Consider the following 20,140-nt stretch of genomic DNA (forward strand, 5'->3'; position numbering starts at 1 on the left):
TGAGCAAACGAAGTAGCTCATAGAATTGTGTAACATCATCATGTGTCTTAGCAAGAAGTGCTTACAGTTACGTCACATAAAGTTATAAACTCATTTCTTCCCACACTCTCATTCATCATCAGAGTCTCTGCAATCAATGCAAAAGTGGGTGAGGATAAAAAGTTTTCTAGAACGATTGGTCCAAAACATTTTTGGTGAACGGACAATCCACCGAAGGACAATTTGACGAAGGACTATTTGGACAATGGGCCGAAAAATGATGTTAAATTTATTGGAATATGGAATTCCATTAAAATGATAGTATGATAAATAGGTATTGTTGATTTCCATTATTAATGTAATATATTTAAATTAATGTGGGTTATTTTGCAGAAAAATATTTTTATATTCATTATTGATCATTTTATAAACACAGCACAGTATTGTGTGGTTCGAACGTAGTTCGAATCTAACTTACGTATTTCTAAGCACCAATGACATCTTTTAATATGCTATAATACATCCTGGCCCACGGGTTGTGAACATGAGTTGCTGCACCCCAAGGCATGTTAAATTTTTCGCGGTCACGTCCATGAGCATCAAGGAATCCTTTTAATATCCAAAATACACCCTGCATATCAGATTGCTCAGGGAAGTCATGGGCCAAAATACCCTTGAAACTCTACTGCCGCCGCGTTTATAAGGACCTCTTTGAATATTTTATGATGTACCTTCGCCAACGAGTTGTGTACAATCAATTTCTTAAAATCGGAAATGTATAATACTTCATTAGTCCTATAAATGGTAATGAATGCAAGTATAATACAAACCTATTATATTTCTAAGTATCTAAATTTATATTTAACATCAATCATCATATATCACATAAACATTGTAAAAAAAGTAGAAAATACTTACGTAGAAGTAGATGGTGCACAATGAGTGGGCCGGAGATGTGTCATAGTATATAAAAAGAGGTATTTGATGCTTAAAATGCGACGGCAGTAAAGTTTAAACTACTTTCGGCCACTAAAATTTAGGCTATATCTAATAAATATAATATTTGATCGCTACGGCATTATTAGTAATGTTGAGGTTCTCTCTGGACATAATAGACCTGTATGAGACCATTAGGATTTTTCTTGGAACGATATAATTCGGTTCTTCAAAATAGTTAGGTCTGGATCGACTTATTAGAAAAATTGGTTCCGCTCTAATATTATATATGAATCGTTGGTGACGTCATATGAAGTTTTAAAGGGATTTTATAGGGGTACAATTAGTACAGCTGGATCAGATTAGAAAATTGGTCATAGAGTGAAACCGAAAAATCCATCCTTTTGTTGTGAGTGATTAAATGTCGATCCATAGCCTGGTCTAAAAAATACCTTGAAACTTAAAAGGAAGAAATCGGTCTCGGTCGGTCAAGACTAAGTATTATATTGATTGCCATAATATGTGAAGGGTATTTAACAAGTTTAATAAACTGAACGTAAACACAATAGTGATAGTTTCAATTTTTTGTCATCTATTCCAGATAAGACATTTGTATCATAAAGCAGTGAAATAGGGATTTAGTTTTATGTTTATTAAAAAGGTGCTGCAGAAATTAAGTTTAATAAAAAAAAGTTTATCAATTTATATATGATAATTGATGACGTTTTTAATTTTGTCTATTAAAATACATAGAGATATATTATTAGTTACTCTTTGATAAATTTGTTTATAACAGTTTTCATTGATATATTTAATGATAAAAGTTCTAAAAATTGCTTCAACTTGCGGGGACAAAAAATACAAAATCCAAAGCTATTGACAAAAAAGTATTTTTTTTTTTTGTGAAAAAAAAAAATTCTTCAATCCACAACTGTTCACAAGAAATTTCAAATATTAAATTATTTTTTAATCCATAATTATTTACTGAAAATTAAATTTTTTGAAAAATAGTTTTCAAAATCCATAGCTATTCAGTTTTTTGAAAAAAAAATCAAATATTCAAATTTTTGCTCCGCCACATAATTGGCCCAACTGAACTTTTTTTTTTTAAGAAAAGAAATCTCTCAAAAAAAGTTTACCTTATTTCCGCGTAAAAGTGTTTCATCCTTACCAAAAAAAAAATATGGGAAAAAACAAAAATTCCTTAATTTGGGGGAGGCGGTACAGCCTCTCCATCCCACCCCTGCAGAGGACCCTGAGTTGTTATTGCTTCTATTATGAAAATGGTTTGTTATTCGAATTAGAAGGTATTGTGTATTTAATATACGCATGTCATTTATCACATACGTATTATTATCATAATTCTGATAAAATACTAATTGATTACAGACATATAATCATTCCAGGAAGTAATTTGCATGAAGGTACTTTGACAAAGAAAAAAAGATCATCTTATTTGATCTGATTTTCTCAGTTCACAACGAATGAAAGTTGAAGGAGCAAAATATAGGATCACTATGATGTACTTATACAACATACTATTGCCAAAAAAAAAATGTTTAGAATCGTATGTCAAGTGTAGTATTTGTTCTGTTAAAGGAAATGTAATTTCAAGCTCCATGGTTTTATTATTATTTTTCAATCTCTACTACCTACAAAAACGTACAATATGTAGTGATACTTGTAATACATTAGTAGTATTAAATTAACAAAACCGTATCAGCTATTCCTTATGTATATACTATATAAGAGTACATTATATTAGGTTAATTAATTATAACGCATATTATTCAAATTTGCCCACCCAATACATTTATAATCATTGAATCCTTCCTGTTCTTCACATGTATAACCCCGATTTAGAAAACGGTAAAAAGTGATATAATCGAATTCTATCGGAGTTGTTTGTTCTCTCAATTTTGTAACAGAAGACTTAATCATGATAATCAACCACTTCTCAACTCACACACTCAATCAAACATTATAATAAACATAACCTACAATAATCAGTGAAGAACATCTGGTGTATTTTTTAGCACGCCCGTTTTTTTGGAATGGGTAATCTGAAGAGCAATTTTTTTTCCTTAGCAGTTAAAAAAAATATTATTTAATTCCTGAGTATTTAGTGATTGACATTGGAGAAATTCTAGCAAATACCCTTGTTTGTATCTTTTTCTCTTTCTTCCCTTGTCACAGCTGATTTTAGCTGATCTAATGAACCGCTTTATTATTTCCCTTCTGCAAAACATTCTTCAAATTGTCAGGGTTACCATGTTGATTTTCGTTTTTTTAACATGCCCATTCCACACGGGATTTTCATCACTGACAATAACATACATGAAGCCTGAGTTTGTAGAAATGAAAAGAAAAAAGGAAAAATTGCAATGTCCTTCTGTAAGATGTTTATGGGTATCTTGAGTTAAAAAAACAGCAAAAATTTAAAGCAAAATTAATTACACTGAACAAAATGATTCTATTAAAACTTACCCTTAATCTTATTAAGTTAATTTTGAATAAAACGATTTTGATTGACATTTTTCTAAATTATTACAAATATAAGACAAGTTGTACTTAAAGGTCATACAAATTATATTATATTTGCAAGGCTATATCAAAACTAAATGAAGTCTAATATATCAAATCAAGACTCCAGACTATAACTAATATTTTTAAATATCCTTATTCATCCCAGAAATGAGCGTATGAAGCCCATAATTGACCAAAATAAGTCAATGGAATAGTGGTCCGTTTAATTTTTGTCCAAGATTGTTTTTACGTTGACACACTACATATTTGTTTCCGTATTTATTCATTGGAAAATGGTGGGATATGTATGTACTTTTATAATTTTATAATTATGTGGCTTGATATCAGACTATATTTTGTTGGTAGACAAGACTGAAATATATCTAAATTAAAAGAGAAAGAAAAAATGGCGGCTGCGGGTGTAGTTAGTCCTACATAATATGTACATTCATATCAATTTATGAATTCCTAATAGTGATGTGTCGTTCATAAACGATCCGTTCAATATGAACTACTCTTTTAAAGGAACTATTGAATCCATAAAATGAACAATTTTTTTAAAATTTTGTATCGTCGGAAATAATTACTGACGGACTGATTCTCAGCTCTTCTAAAGTGAATGAGTTGGTAATTCTCAACGCCAACTGGTCTAACAAAAAACTATTACATAACAATTTTTTAATAAATATCTTAAGAATGTCGGAACGTTTATATATTTGCCTATATATCCAATATATCAGTATAGTTACTTGTAAATGGTTATAAATTTGATGATTTGACTAACAAATTATACAAGAATTTTTATTTAAAAATTTCAATTTCGAATGGTTCAACAACTTTCATTGTTTTGTTGAATAATAATAGACCTAATACAAAGCTACTAATTGTAAGTTAGTTACTGACTTATTAAAAAAGCGTGACCCGTTTTTTTCCTATATTTTTTTTTTGCATTTTGAAGAGTTTGCCGGATAACATATTCACCACCTTTTTATATTATAGGTTCGAGCTTTACCTTTAGTCTTGGATATCAATTATAGATCAGAAGAATAAAGGAAATAGTGTTAATAAAGATCCATTCACTTGTGGCTCCTTACCAATACTCATGGATCTTAGTTGATGCTAAAATAAATGTAAGAAGCTCAATTAAGGGAAAGAAAGGAATGCTTCAGCAATAAAGTTCAAACCAGTAATATAAAAACATATACATACTAGAATGGGCACTCGGTAGAGTAAAAAACCTTTGCCTAAAATCAATTTGAGTGATGTATCTCAATTTGTTCCAAAGTTATGTTGTAGGTTTTGTATTACCTTTGACCTTACAATATCAAAATTTAATGACCTCTTACTGTGACCATATATAATCTTCAGTCCAAGCTTGATTAAAATCCATGAGTAACTTTTGATGTCATTCCGGTGACTAATAAGCTAACTAACAATCAAACTAGAAACAAAGGTATGTCACGCAGCAAATTTACTGACAGTGAAAATTTTGTGCCAAAATTACCTATAACCATTAGAAGGAAGGATTGAAGGGCTTATAAAGAACCGAATCCGTGAGATAGTTGATTTTCTCATTACATCACTCATACACATACACGAAACATTGAGGTGGAGCTACAGTAGTGAGTGTCACAGTTTTTTCTCTGCTGAGGAAACATGAGAAGGTACTCGGTTAGTTTGTTCACCAAAGTTTTTGCATATTTTGTAGATATAGATATATGTAATACATATTTCTTCTCTACTATGCCATGTATGTACGTAAAAAAATAAAAAGAGGAGAGGAGAGGAGGAGTACGTGCGTATCTTGTGTGAAAAAGTGCAATGTGTAAAGGGAAAAAAGTAAGGCAAAGTACGAAGGTCATGTTGTATAAAGATTTTTTTTAATACATTCATATTTTCTTCTTTTCCTCTCGGTTGATGATGTTACTTCTTTCGTCTTCGTAGTCTTCTTCTAGCTATGAATCCTATTCCTTCTTTTCTACAACATTATGTAATAATATAACCTGTGGGTTGTGTCAGTCCTTATGTAGGACTGAAGACTGCAGTCCCGTCCAGTTCAGTGTCGGTCTGGTCCAGTTCAGTCCTTCAATGTATTAAGTTTGTTTCTTGACGATGTCACCAGAGGCATCTACAGGGAATAGTCTGGAGGGGCTATCGCCATACCACATTCAGAAATTTTTGCTTTTTGCAAGATTTGAATTTTTGAATTTTTTTTTTTTTTTAAATTTAATTTTTGTGAAAACCTATAGATTTCTTGATTTTTTTTCCTAAAAACCAAACATTTGTTTCCAAAAAAAAAAAAGTTACTAATTTTTTGTGGATGGCTATGGATTTTTGGAATTTTTTACAAAAAAATCAATATTTTAACCTAAATTTTGAAATTTTTTGAGGATAGCTATGGGGTTTTGGAATTTTTTTACAAAAAAATTCAATATTTTAAACTAAGTTTTTGAAATTTTTTGTGGATAGCTATGGGTTTTTAGATTTTTTCCACAAAAATTTAATTTTTTGAAATTTCTGTGAAGAGCTATAAATTTTTTTTAATATTAGATATTCAAAATAAAATTTTTGAATTTTTTAACCAGAAATTAATTTTTTGAAATTGTTTGTGAATAGCTATGGATTTTTGATCCAAAAAATTTAAAATTTGACATTAAATTTAAATTTTGTGTGAATAACTTTAGATTTTTTAATTTTTTTTCCCAAAAAAAAAATAATTTTTCAAATTTATTGTGAAAGCTATGGATTTAAAAAAAAATCAAAATATATATTCCTGCAGATAATAAGTTCTAGTACTGACAGTCCAATAGACCGGTCTCAATAATTAAGGACTTATACAATACTACTGTAGGATTGTAAATCTATAGCATTTCCGATAGGTAAAAAAAATTAACATGGTAACACTCACAATTTGAAGAATCAGTTATGAGATGAAGGATATAAACACAAATCGCACTCCTTATGAAGCTGGGAAATATAAAGTGTTACGTATATCCATAGTTGTAGAAAGTATGACAGATTATGAGGGTTTTGTTTCCGGGTTATAAATATAAGTACTTGTTGGACTTAGAGTAGAATTGAGGATATGCATTGGGGTAATGCCATTTCTAGATGCAGAGTAGAATTTTTTTTATCTCCTTCATCTAATAGCTGCTTGCAGCTAATTTAATGCAACGGGATCACAGTTAAGCTGATCTTCTCTTAAACTTTCTTCAAACTCGTTTAACTCGAAGTATTCGTTCATTCTTTTAAGTTTTTTTTTCAAACTAGAAGTGTTGGATTGAGTCACAATTTTTGAATTCCGTGTAGATGGAGTTTTTTATGGTTTTCACATGATATGTAGTCTGGTTTCTCCTTTTTGTTATTAATATAACTCAAAATCCCACATATTTGAATAAAATCCCTGTTTACTAAATATTAGATTGTATGTATGTATAAAGTCAAACAATTTACTCTATTTTATTGATTTTTGTTCAAGATTTGTTTTTATATTGACACACCACACATATCCTATTTTTCGTACCCGATATCACTTATCAAGATACCATTTCTTTTGATTCGTTCGTTCTGTTTTTGTTTTGTTTTTCAAATAAGGAATATTGTACATACATATATACTATTAAAGTTACCTGTATGATTGTATGTATGTGTTTTTTATGTTAAGAATATGTACCTTCTACTACAGAGGAGGTGAAGGTAAGGGAATGGAGTTCCTTAGGGCGTATCTTTCTCTCTCTTTCTTTACCTACCTATTCCATATTTTGTGTAAAAATATGATTTATTGATTTCTTCTGTATAATCATAATTCTTTTTCAAAAATAAATGCACCTATTCCTCTCCATTTATTCTCTCTTTCATCCATAGTATTAATAAACAACAATATATCGTATCCAAGAATGACATTTATTTTTGTTCTTCATACTTACTATTGTTGACACATAATTTTTGCTTAGTTTTTTCAAGACTAATATGTCAATTTAGACTGGTCCCAAATTTAAATCGTTGTCCGAAATTTCCTATTTTTCCTTGCTCAATGTACAATGCACTAGATAATTATTCTTTTGAACTCAATGTGCGTAGGTTCGCGCCGGGTCGTTCCTAGAGAAGAAAATATACATTATTTACATATATGGAGTTCAAAGAAGATTCCTAGGGCAGGTGTAGTAAATATAATACTATAATGTTTAATTATACTTAATCAGTGCAACTCTATCTGACCAATTAAGGGAACGATAAATAAAAGAAAATCATTTTGTAAAAATAAGACCCTCTATGCATTTTTTTTTGTTCCTAAAAATGGTGTCATTTTTTTAAAATACCAAATAAACACATTTTTTAATTATCAAGGTAGATTTTTGTTTGTAGATCGAATTTTATTATGAAGCCCGTCCAGACTTCACTTGGACCGAATCTCAGCATTAATACAAAATCTTCCATTGATATACTTATGTATTTCCTAGGGTTGTATTGTTATTAATATGGGACTTAAAGTCGGTACCGTCCAGTCCCTTCTCGTTCCTATAATCGTTCCTTGATAAACGTCCCAAATTTTAAAATACTCTCTACCAGGCATGATTTTTATTAGTATTATAGTAAAGAATCACGGTTTACCATTTAAATTAGTTCAGTAACTATAAATATCTTTAAAAACCATTAATATTTTGTTATCATTCTTAATTTAGGCTGATTTAAATCAGAAGATTTATTTATGATGACGTCATTCGTAGATACCTATGGTGACGTAATTTATCAAGAATATTGTTATATTATTATTTCTGAATAGGTTTACTATGGAGACGAAATCGATTAAATGTTACTGATGCTATAAACATCTATTTTTTATTGTGTTAGTTGAGTCAAGTCGGTCTTCTTTAAAGTTATCAAAGATTGTTCGAAGGAACAGCTTTTGTATCCGGTTCGGAACTGTCCTTAGAATTTAGGACGGGACGTTAAGAATTTGGGACCGTTACATCCTTAGTCTTTTTGTTTCATTTATATCTGTACCTAGAGGAGGAAATAAATTTCTCCTGTTTCTTTCCTGTGACAGTTATGAAGGACACTTCTATTCAAAGATCCTCCGCCAACAACCATGTTTTCTCTTTCTTGTGGGGAATAATAAAAATTCATTTCTCAGTATTTACTCTTGTATTATTAATAGTGAAATTTAGAAGATAAAAAATTAGTGCAATCTGTGACCATACATAATTCGCTCTAAAATGGTGGTCGAGAATTCATAATACTTGCTGTAAGTTCCTCTTTTTCACATCTACGAGATCTGATCAAAGAGAAACCGTTATATTTTCATTCCAAATTCAATCACGCGTTTATCAAATTATTTTTATATTATGTTAGTACTCACATATTCAAAACATTTGCATTGTCGGGTTTTTCTGACGGATTAAAAGATAACCTTTTTTTTAATGTGCTTTGCAATTTTATATTACTGAACAAAATGAAAAATACAAAATCAATTTTGGGGAAAATTCTTTAAAACTTTTAAAAGATTGTTTAATTCTTCAAAATGTGTAGCATTTTGTAAAAAAGAACTATAACATTTTATTTTTGATCAGAGTAGTATAATATGTTAATAAATAAATATTGAAACTCAGTCTTTGACATATTTTGTTCCGTTTCAGTGTGAAGGGATTCCTTCTATATTTGCGTTGAGAGTTAGTGAGACTACCAAACATTATATTGGTGTCACATAAAAATGAGTCGTCATTATAAAACTCGTTTTGACGTCATGTAAACAATGTTTGCTCAATTGAAATCAAAATTGGCTTTATAAGCATTTCATTAAAATATCATTCCAAACTGATTCAAAGATATAATTAGATCGGTTAAAAAATAAGGATAACGATAAGTGGCCGGTCAGAATTTCCGGACCTAGGTGCAACATTTATACCAATGATCGACGGTGAGAGTTTATGTACAAAAAGAGAAAATACAATGTGATACAATTTGAATTTGAATATATGGATGGAATACCGAATTGCTTCACAAGTAATGAAATACCATTGTATTTGAGCTGATCCAGTACGTACAATCAACAGTACAGTATGAACTTTGATTTTCAAATTGTGTTCTCCATAAATACAGAAAGATGTATGCAGTGTTTGTAACATATAATAATATATAATTATTTTGCATATTTTGCAGTAAAATCTTACAAAAAATAATTTATCTTAAAAAAAAAAAAATCACCATAAAATATCTATCATATTAAAGAATTTAAAGGCTTGGACTCTTTTGAAAATACTAATCAACCTGAAGCATAAAATATCTACAAAATAATATTTATATAAATAAATAAATATTTTACCATAAAAATAGCTTACCCCGGAATTATGCTGCCCATGTCTTGAAAAACAATGTTCAATTTTTAGGCCTAAATTAAATATTCTTGTGGAGTTCCATAATTTGGAATAATATTTGGCAAAAAAAAAAAAAAATCATTGAATATATGATTTTTTATTATTGGTAAAACAATGCATCCAAATAGTATTATTCCCTCATTAGTCTTTTTAAAAAACCTAAAATTGTAAACATTACTTGATAGGGGATTCCTGAGCTACCCCTGCACCCCTCTGATATAAGAATAACTAAAATTTGACCTTCAACCTATTAAAAATGCAGGATAAATTAAATTTCTATTACCTAGGTTATCTAGGTTTTTGCTCTAAACGTAGAAAAAAAGGATTAAAGCCAGACAAGGTCAGTGTGTGTATCGTATTGTGATGGCCTTACCGGACCAAAACACGGTTTGTTACCGTAAGGGTAAAATTGTACCGTCTCAGCTCTATATGTATTACATAATAGGTAGCCAAAAAATATGTAAAAACTTATATTTATATATTGTCAAGTTTTTCCAGATTTTGTTTTATTGTCATTAAATTAAGAGTGTTGCGTGTAGAAATTTCGTTACCCTCGATAGAATTATTGGAATACCAACAGAATGTCATCCAATCCCATAATATAAATGAAGTGCAAGAATTGTACAAATACAATTTTGAGCAATTATGGGACAAGACGTTTTGGCAACATATTTTGGAAGGTGATTTACGTGCTAGCTGCAAGTCAGTGAGGAGATGCCCATTCTAAGACAATATTAAAATTGTAAAAAAGTATTAATTATAATGCATACTGGTGTCCACAAATATGCGGTACACTTTTTAAAACTTGTAACTAATTAAATCAATAGGAAAAATTCCTTTTTTTTTCTTTTCTTTTTTTTAATATATCTTCAAATGGACCGATGGATTTGCACTATTTTATGAGATTACGTGATACTTAAAATAAGTACACACAAATCAACTATGGCTGAGTTTCGTCAAAAAATCGATTCGCAGATTTTGTCTGGAGACAAGACAATTGATGTCTTCAGCAGGAATGGAGTTCTTCTGCACCACTGTCTACAGGGCCATGCACATATATGTTTGTTCAGAAAACTTGGTGCAAAACGGTCAAAACCAAAGTGTAGGAGTAGGCAATAACTTTGGGGTTGAAACTGGGAAGGAGGAGTGGATCTGGGCCTAATATGAGGTCCCCTCTCACACATTTAACACCTTTCAATGCTACTCGAAGAACAAGTTGGTGCCCAAGGGATTCTGGTTAAAGGATTTCTGGCCGTTGTCAATCCTGAACCTAAGCCTTTTGAACTTTTTTTGTGGGCGTATGTGGATCAGAAGGCCTGAACTATCCAACACACAATTGTGGAGTCTCTAAAAACAGCTGTTTACCTACACTAGAACTGAAAAAAGTAGGTCTTAGTGGCGCAATGACGTCTTGAGTGAAAACAAAGTCGTCCTCGAACTTTTCTCTGGCCCTTATCGAGACGCTCCTTGCTCTCCACAAAAATGGGAGGGTAAACTTCTTGCGTACCGGCCACTTGATTTTTTGTTCTGGAGATATGTCTCACTGAAGCTGAGATATTGTCTGGATATTCGGTTGTAATGAAGCGGCTGTTCTGCTTATTCAGAGTGTTATCAGTGGTGAAAAAAAATTCATCAAAAAAGAGCAAAACTTTGTCCGAATTTTTGTTGGGCTTGAAAACATTTAGAATCTTCTTTGCTCCTTCTAACCGTCTCAATTTGCTCTGTACAGAGAAGAGATGTTTTGTTGTCCTCGTCCGTGATTTTTCTTCAATAACATTCCGGATTGAAAATAATAAAATGTGTACCACTAGATAAGATGAATCTTGTATATGTAGGATAAGACATTTTTGGGGAGGGGAGACTTCAGAAACTCTTGGGGCCCCAAAAAGGCGACGCCCCTGATGAGACACATGTCTTACTTTTTTTTCTAAATACTTTTGTTGTAGCACCTCTTATTACCGCACGTTATATCATGATAAATTTGTATTAAAAAGTTTACTGCGTATTTTTGTACACCCGGTATTCCCTTAGAAGCCTTACTCTGTGAGTAATTTAATTTTTTGGATAGGACTCAAATTCCGTATCACCCGGAGCATATATCTATCTATTTCCACATTCCCTTTTACATATGCAAATTGTTCTGTATACCTATTATGAGCATATATTGTGTTTGGTTTTTCCCTGCAATAAGGGATACCCAATGCACATTAAATATCTATATACATTTTTACAAATGGTTTATTATTAAGAAGGAAATTAATTTTTTTATGTATGTAATTTCTTATACGTACAGTATGCATATTATTTGTGGTTTTTATAAGATAATCTCCCCCCTTGAACGATGAAAAAAAAAATGCAATTGTGCAAATCTGGGGAAATATACATACTTAGAATGTATGCGTCAATAATATACACTTTTATCAGTGATCATTTTATTTTTTCCTCTCTCCAGTAACAGCTTTTACTTTCAACATTAAATAAATAAAAAACTCTGCAAATCTTTTCTTTCTATATAATACATAAATATCTACGAGAATAATATTATATGTTGAGGAAAGTAAGAGAAGGAAGAGCAGTCACAACATTCTTATTCTTATTTTCACTCTTGTTCAGAGCCTTGAAAAACATCTAAAAATTCCTTCTTTTTTATTTTTCACACAGAAAAAGGGTCTAGCTTTTAAATACTAATATATAATATATATATTTAGCTGTATTTCTACTAACATTACATACTAAATACAACACAGTTTTCAACATATAAAAAGAACGACAACAGCTTCTTTTCTACTAAGGGAGAGAGGGGGGCTATTTATTATTATTTTTATTCCTAATATATATATTTTCTTCTTTACCCCTTCTCTATAGGCCCCTCTTTATCGGCTGAAGCCGGCCGGTAGAGAAACGCACGCCGGTTCTGCCTTTTTTTCTGGTGAGGGGGAAGTTGTCTGGACTTTTTTCATGGAGCAAATATATTATATTAAAAAAAAAGGAGGGGAGTTTTTGTAGGACTAGTACTCGACCCGGCACGGATTTGAGAGTGTGTGCGTGCGTGTGACGGTGTGTGTGTGTGTGTGTTTCAACTTGCACTGACGGCGAGGAGTTCAAGTTCACAAATTTTTTTATTATTTTTTTTTGTTATTCTTCTTATTCAGTCACAGTGGGTTTTTGTTGGGGAGAGGAGCTCTCCGTTCTCTCTCTGTGTTAATAAGTTACTAAAATAATTATTTTATATATACATAATAAGTTGTTGTTGACAGTGTGTTTAGTTATTGTTGTTCGTTATTTGTTCGCTCCTTTTTGGCTCACTTACTCACTCATCTTACAACTTACAAGGATTGTTAGCAATGCTGTGCCGCTCTAACTTGGGATAGTATATATTCGTCCCATCATCCTCCCATTATTTTCCTTCCTATAATATTCATCATATATTAATATATATATATATAGTACGACTTCCATTATTAACGAAACAAAAAAGACAAGTGGAATGTCCCTTAAGTTCTGCGGAGATGGATCCTCATGGATCCAATTCGAGGTGAGATTATTTCTTTGGAGCATACGTTTATTGCGTCAAGACTCCCTTGTGTATTGTACGTGTGTTCAACGCCTTTCATTTGTGAAAAGGGAAAATTCTTCAAGGTCAAATGAATTTATTATTCTTTTTTCTCAAGACATGAAAAAAAAATTTCACTTAGTGCCTATTAAAAAGAAGAAATGAAAAAGATTTGTTTACGGGCCAGCCACCAGAGTGTATGATGTCGATGTCCACTTACTTCTGCTGTTCCCCCCTTCCTTCCTTCGTCGTGCACCACATATTACATGATATTAAAAAAGCACAACAGGAGCTCCTCTGTAGTCTTGTGTATGTGTGATGGGATGATAAAATAAAAAAATTCTAAGTCAACATCATCATAGATTAAGAAAAATAAATAAACTTGTTTTTTTATTTTTTCCATTAGGATTTGCCTTTTATATTATTAGCCTACATTTATGTTTAATAATCGTTGATTCATCATCAGTAATATCCTCCCCCCTCTCTCAGACATCATTCTATAAAGCCTTGTCGTATAAGTCAAAATAGAAATTATTAAGGACAAATTCAATTGTAACCCCTAAATAAAGTTCATTTTAATGCTGTTATGTGGGCTTCTGCACTACATATGTATATAGTAAATCATAGTAATGATTTTTCCATGAGAAAAAACCTGATAAAAGTATCACAAGGAATTTGTGTAGGCTGAAGGCAAAAAAAACTTGTATATTCATATATATATATATATATATACCTTAGGCCTCTTCATTACCCAAGTGTACATTTATTTAGTATGAGATTTTGCACCCTTTTTTTTCTTCTCTGTTAATTTGATCGCGATTCTTTTACATGTATTTTCTTGGCCCAATTTGAAAAAAAATCTTTATGAAAGAGAAAGCAAATTTTTATTTTCCTAGCTTTCAATATGTAGTTTTGTGTTGAATAAGTTAAAACTATTGAAAAATAACCCTTTTTTCTTTGTTTTTTGTATTATTTAGATACAGTATTTTATGAAAATCAAACCAGTCAAGTAATTTATCCCTAAATTAACAACCTCATTCTTTAAGGCGCAATGTATTCAAAACAACAACAAAACTTGCATGATACGCACTTTTTAGACGAAAAGACTAGTCTATGTATCGACATTTTTTTAAAAAGCTATCACTAAGTGAATAAACTATTATATGAATTGATGTTAATATGCTGTTTGTATAGTGGTATTATTGCCTTGTTGTTTGTATAGGGGGGTTAAGGATAATATTACAATGATCAAAAAGTTGAATATCTGTATATTTTGACTCAAATTTTTATCCATCCATCGACTACCAGGGAGCAAGTGTTTGAAAATTTAATACGTATAGTTTGATTGTACTTCTATGATGTGTATCAGGAAAAAAAAACATTTCTACTATTGAAAGTATCTCTCATTTGCTGTATTTTTAACAATGACCGATTTAAATGTGCATTGACTTCTTCTTAATTCCCCTTCAGAGTACATAATATATATGTGCTGTTAGATACGGTTTTATTGCAAGGGTATATTTCAATTTTGAGTCTACTTAATGACTTCTGATATTTAATCGTACTCCACTATGTTATCAATTTTGTGGTTTAATAATAATTATTTTACCACGCCCTCTGTGCATGTATTTATTTCGATGTATATACTTAAATATATTATTTGATTTCAAGCAGTACGTTTTTCTCCTTCTTATTATAGATAATAAGATTATTATCGTAATTACTCATGTATTGATTCCGAATGTTGATTATGTTATTGCTAATTTTGTCAAAATTGTTTGACGATATTTTTTTTAGTTTAATATTTTTATGTATGTACAAAGACTTGTGGAGAAGTGAATCTTCCCATCACCTGAAATGACTATTTTTCTGGCTATTATTATTCTATATAATAATAATATCTACACGTAGAATAAATGTATTTATTTAACTCCACTGCTAGTAATAATAAAGGTTTAATATGTATAAAGGGGGAAAAATTGTAAGGAAGATATAGAAGAAGGAGGGATCTTAGAAATAAAATGAAGGAAAAAAGATTACTATTATTATAGTAGAGTACGAAGTACTACATCATTGTTGTTTCTACCTGGAACGAGCGTTTCCACTTACTTGCCATGGTTTTTTATTATTCTAGTATATATATATATTGTACATGTACGCATCTTTCTCCCAACTTTCAATGTCCCTGTTTTATCGTTTAAAATTGTTTGACCTTTAAATTGTTTCTGACCTTCAGTTCTTCCCTTTTCTTCATATTATGTAGTTGGAGTAAGAAAGTGAGGGAGGGGTGGTCCTATGAATATAGTATGTATATTATGTATATCTTGTTGCTTTGAATGATAATTTATTTAATTTTTCTTATTCTTTTTTCTTACAGATTCCTAATGACGAACACTACTAAAAAAATCGGTGTTTCTCTTTAAAAGTTGACGATAGAAGACATTTTGTGTTTTTTTTAAAATACAAACAATTACATATTCATTCAATTTGTATATTTGTATAAAGAAAGAAGTCACTCAACGGGTGAAATAGTTGATGTCTATCGTACGAAAAGAATAATAGTAAAAGGAAGAATGTCAACAACTCAATATACGGCTATAATTCAGCCTCGCCCAACTCACGATTCAGTGGTTCCTGCCGTTAAACGATTTCGTCCTAATCCTCCAGATAATTCTTCGCCAACTGTTATTGGACTTCCTCCACCGCCTTCCAGTTCGCCAATATTCGCTAGTGCCTCGTCTTCTCCTTTGATTCACCAACAGCACCAACAATCTCTTTTCATAGAAACTATGAGTAACAATGGGTCTTACTCGACCCCTTCTCCTATACTCTCCGAAATTAAGACTGAACCCCATCCTTACTCCCCGCCACCTCCGCCAACAACGACGACCCTCCACCAACAGCACTCCCAACAAAATACACACTATTACCTGAATAACTCGGGAGAAAGTCCCTCTTCTCCATTGGAGAATGGACTGCGACATCCTAATGCTCCTTTAACACCTACTGGAGCTGTTCAGCAGTACTCTCAGATGGTGGAAAATGAGAGGAAAAAGAAAGGATCTTCCTCTCGCCCTGCCGAAGAGTTATGTCTTGTCTGTGGAGATCGAGCATCGGGTTATCATTATAATGCATTGGCATGTGAGGGATGCAAAGGGTTCTTTCGACGTTCTATTACCAAAAACTCTAACTATACTTGCAAATGGAATGGGGATTGTGAAATTGATATGTATATGAGGCGAAAATGTCAGGCGTGTAGACTAAAAAAATGTTATGCCACGGGTATGAGGGCAGAGTGTGTTGTGCCAGAAAGGACTTGCATTCAGAAAAGACAAGCTAAAGCTGCAGCCGCTGCCGCAGCTGCAGCCGACACAACTGTAGATCCTAAGTCCAATAACAACGGTAAAAATGGAAGCATATCCATAGATATGGCTTCTTTTCCTAAAAGACTTTCATCCACCAAACCTTTAAAGCCAGAAGAAGAGGAGCTAATTAATCGTTTGGTATATTTTCAAGAAGAATACGAGCATCCATCTGAAGCGGACCTTAACCGTGTTTACCATGTTCCTATGCACAGTACTAATTCATCCGAATCCGAGTCTGACCGTTTATTCCGTCATATGACAGAGATGACTATTCTTACAGTTCAATTAATAGTTGAGTTCTCCAAGCACCTGCCGGGCTTCCAGAATCTTTGCAGAGACGATCAAATTAATTTACTTAAAGGCTGTTCCTCAGAAGTGATGATGCTGAGGGGAGCCCGTCGTTATGATGCCGAGTCAGACTCTATTGTTTATGCAACGAACTATCCTTTTACGAAAGAAAATTACGCTAAGGCGGGGCTTGGCAATGACGAGCTCTTTCGTTTCTGCAGGGCCATGTCTCGAATGAAAGTAGATAACGCAGAATACGCTCTCATAACAGCTATTGTCATTTTTAGTGATAGAAACTCCTTAAAGGAACCTAAAAGAGTTGAAAAGATTCAAGAGATTTATGTAGATGCTCTACAAGCCTACGTAATGGCAAATCGGAAAAAGAATCAAATGGTTACCTTTGCGAAGTTGTTATATGTCCTTACTGAGCTTCGATCCTTAGGGATCAACAACTCAGAACTTTGCTTCTCTCTTAAGCTTAAAAACCGAAAATTGCCCCCATTTCTCATGGAAATTTGGGACATCGAATGAAAAAAGGACTTTGTGCATTCATTTTGTTTGTTGTTTCTTTTGCTAGAATTCTGTGAATCTCCTATATTCATTATTTGTATTGGACTTACATAAATTTTATATCTATCTATCTTAATTATAAACCAACTTAATTCATTCGATTTCAACACAAGGATTCTTCTCATGATTCCTATTCTCCGGGTTTTATTATTTTCCGTCGGGAAAAACATCGGAAAATAAGCATATACTATTAGACATATTTAACATAAATATATAAATAAATATATATATATTCAACAGAAAATATAGATCTTTTATAAAAAAAAATTAAGTTTTTTCTTGATGCTCCATCACTTCTTTAATTTTTTTTTTTTTTTGTTTGAAATGAAAAAATGTTTACTTTTTTCAGGGCTACATTTTTTCCTTCTATTTTTTTTTAAATGTAATTGTTAAACCACCCCTCCCTGTATTCAAATTATATTTATTAATAATTATACATACATACTTATGTAAGATGATTTATAAACATGCATAGTTTATTAAATTAAATTGATATTAAAGTAAAATTAGATGTGTCATCTTGCTCATGGGATTATTTTATGAAATTTCGTAGTGTTATACATCTATATTATATGGCGGCATTTAGCTATATTCAATGGTCCATCAAAATTTTTTGTATCATTCAAATATGTTTTATGTATCTTTCAAAAAAGTTTTTGAGACAAAAATTTGAAGAAAAAAAAAAATCCCATCGATTTTTTAAATATAGTCTTTTTATATTTATATCTACTACTATATTATATATTTTTTGCAAACAATTATACAACAGTCGTGCAATTTTTAAGCAAAAATATTTCTCTCTCAATGTTATTATTTTCAAAGACATTATCATTATATTTTATTACTTAAAATTTTACCATTTTATATATCTTTATTTTTCTTTTTGTTTGTTTGTTTTGCCGTTATGGGCAAATAAGCCAATAGATTCGAACTGATTGTAGAGCTTCGCATTTTTATTTTTAAACAAAAATGGTTCAAAGATAATTTTGCAACTACGAACATATTGAAGTAGGAGGGAAGGTACTATTTAATAAAGTATTGGTAAGTACTGTTATTTTAAACAGTACTATACTCAATCGGTATTAAACCCGGTACTTTCAACGCCATTACGGCTTTAAAATATTGGCATGGCGATGACATTACCTCCAAACAAAATTGTCATTAATAAGGATAAAATCGTGGGGTTAGTGCAAAAGTGACGTAACTAACCATTTTCTCAATCTTGTATATATTTATTAGAAGTTTGTTTAATGTACATTGCATCAGTTTTGACAGTTGTTGGTTTTTTTTCCTACATAAGTCAAGATACTAAACATCAGTCAATGAATAATGTCTTTGACACAAAAAGTCAAAATGTTAACAATTTCTGGAAAAAAGTCACTTAAACGTTTTTGTGCAATAAATTTTATCCTGGTCTATAGTCTGTATATACAGTTACGACGATTTTCCGCCAACTTGGTTCATTTTCTAGGTTATGCAAACTAGTACAAAATTGACGTAACTTTTCCCAATTTTGGGCTGTAGATTTTTAAACCCCTCACTTTGCGCTTCTAGAATCAGTAAAAACACACCGGTTATAAATATGTGTATTTAAGAAATTTGGTTTTGCAAGTTACGTCACTTTTGCACAAACCCCACGAAATTGTCCTTATATTAAATGAATTCTTATGTTGACCCCCTCCTCCCTAAAACAAAAATGCTTCGGACTCTCCTTTAAGTGCTTGTAAACTTTCATTAACGAACTTCTTGTTAATATTGTTAGTCGGCGGCAAAGAATAAAAATATTGATTTCAATTTCTCTACCAGAACCGGTACAAAAACATCGGTATCGTGACATCACTAATATAATGTAATGATTTCTATGCTGTACTTCATATTGACTGCTACATTTTTGTTTTATCATTTAGCAACAACCTTGATAGTTTGTAATACTAATTAACGTTCCCCTCCTTCCCATATCGTAGAAATATTAGCCAATTTTTATTACTCATTATATAAAATAATAATAATAATACCTATGGGATATCTTTATGGTTGCTCCATGTTTATTAAATAACATAGCCATGGGTTAAATCCGTCTCCTAGTATATAGTGCCTGTTACATATGGATGTATGAAATATTAAGATCACTTTGGATCAAGTTTCATAATATACTATTCTGAAAGTTGGTGAAAGTTTGATATGTACATACATGCTAGCTAATTGACTGTAATATATGTCTTATTTGAGTGAATACCTATTAAGAAATTACCATTATTTGTCAATTTGTTTCTGGTCGGCTTGCATTCTCCCTATGTATCTCTATACTCAACTGAACAGAATATCCTAATGTAATTTTTTATTTAAATCCTTATGCGTGAATTTCTGTGACAACTATTATTTGGTGTGTTTTATTTCTAATTAGTTATTCAAACACTATCTTCATATAATTATCATTTAATATCTACCTGCAATAAGACATGCCAGGAACTTCATTATTATGTCAATCATGTCTATTGTAGAGATGGGAAAACTTTTCAATGAAATTGAAACTTTCTTAATATGGGCCA

At 31.3% G+C, this 20,140-nt stretch overlaps 1 protein-coding gene across 5 annotated transcripts in view; it reads left to right on the forward strand.

Moving 5' to 3' along the window:
• Nucleotides 1-18,106, forward strand: part of LOC121117685 (ecdysone receptor) — a 41,580-nt gene extending 23,474 nt beyond the window's left edge. For 2 of the 5 annotated variants that reach the window (XM_071888891.1, XM_040712152.2), the window contains one exon: nt 15,746-18,106. In XM_071888891.1, coding sequence (XP_071744992.1) covers nt 15,942-17,552 — 1,611 coding nt within the window. In that variant the 5' untranslated portion in view covers nt 15,746-15,941 and the 3' untranslated portion in view covers nt 17,553-18,106. Of the gene's footprint in view, nt 1-109; nt 314-12,967; nt 15,673-15,745 lie in introns of those variants that run through there. The other 3 variants (XM_040712154.2, XM_040712153.2, XM_040712151.2) reach the window with 3 other exon arrangements.
• Nucleotides 18,107-20,140: the final 2,034 nt, after the last annotated feature.

This window comes from Lepeophtheirus salmonis, chromosome 5 (genome assembly GCF_016086655.4).
Source record: "Lepeophtheirus salmonis chromosome 5, UVic_Lsal_1.4, whole genome shotgun sequence".
In the NCBI taxonomy this organism is placed as follows: domain Eukaryota; kingdom Metazoa; phylum Arthropoda; class Copepoda; order Siphonostomatoida; family Caligidae; genus Lepeophtheirus; species Lepeophtheirus salmonis.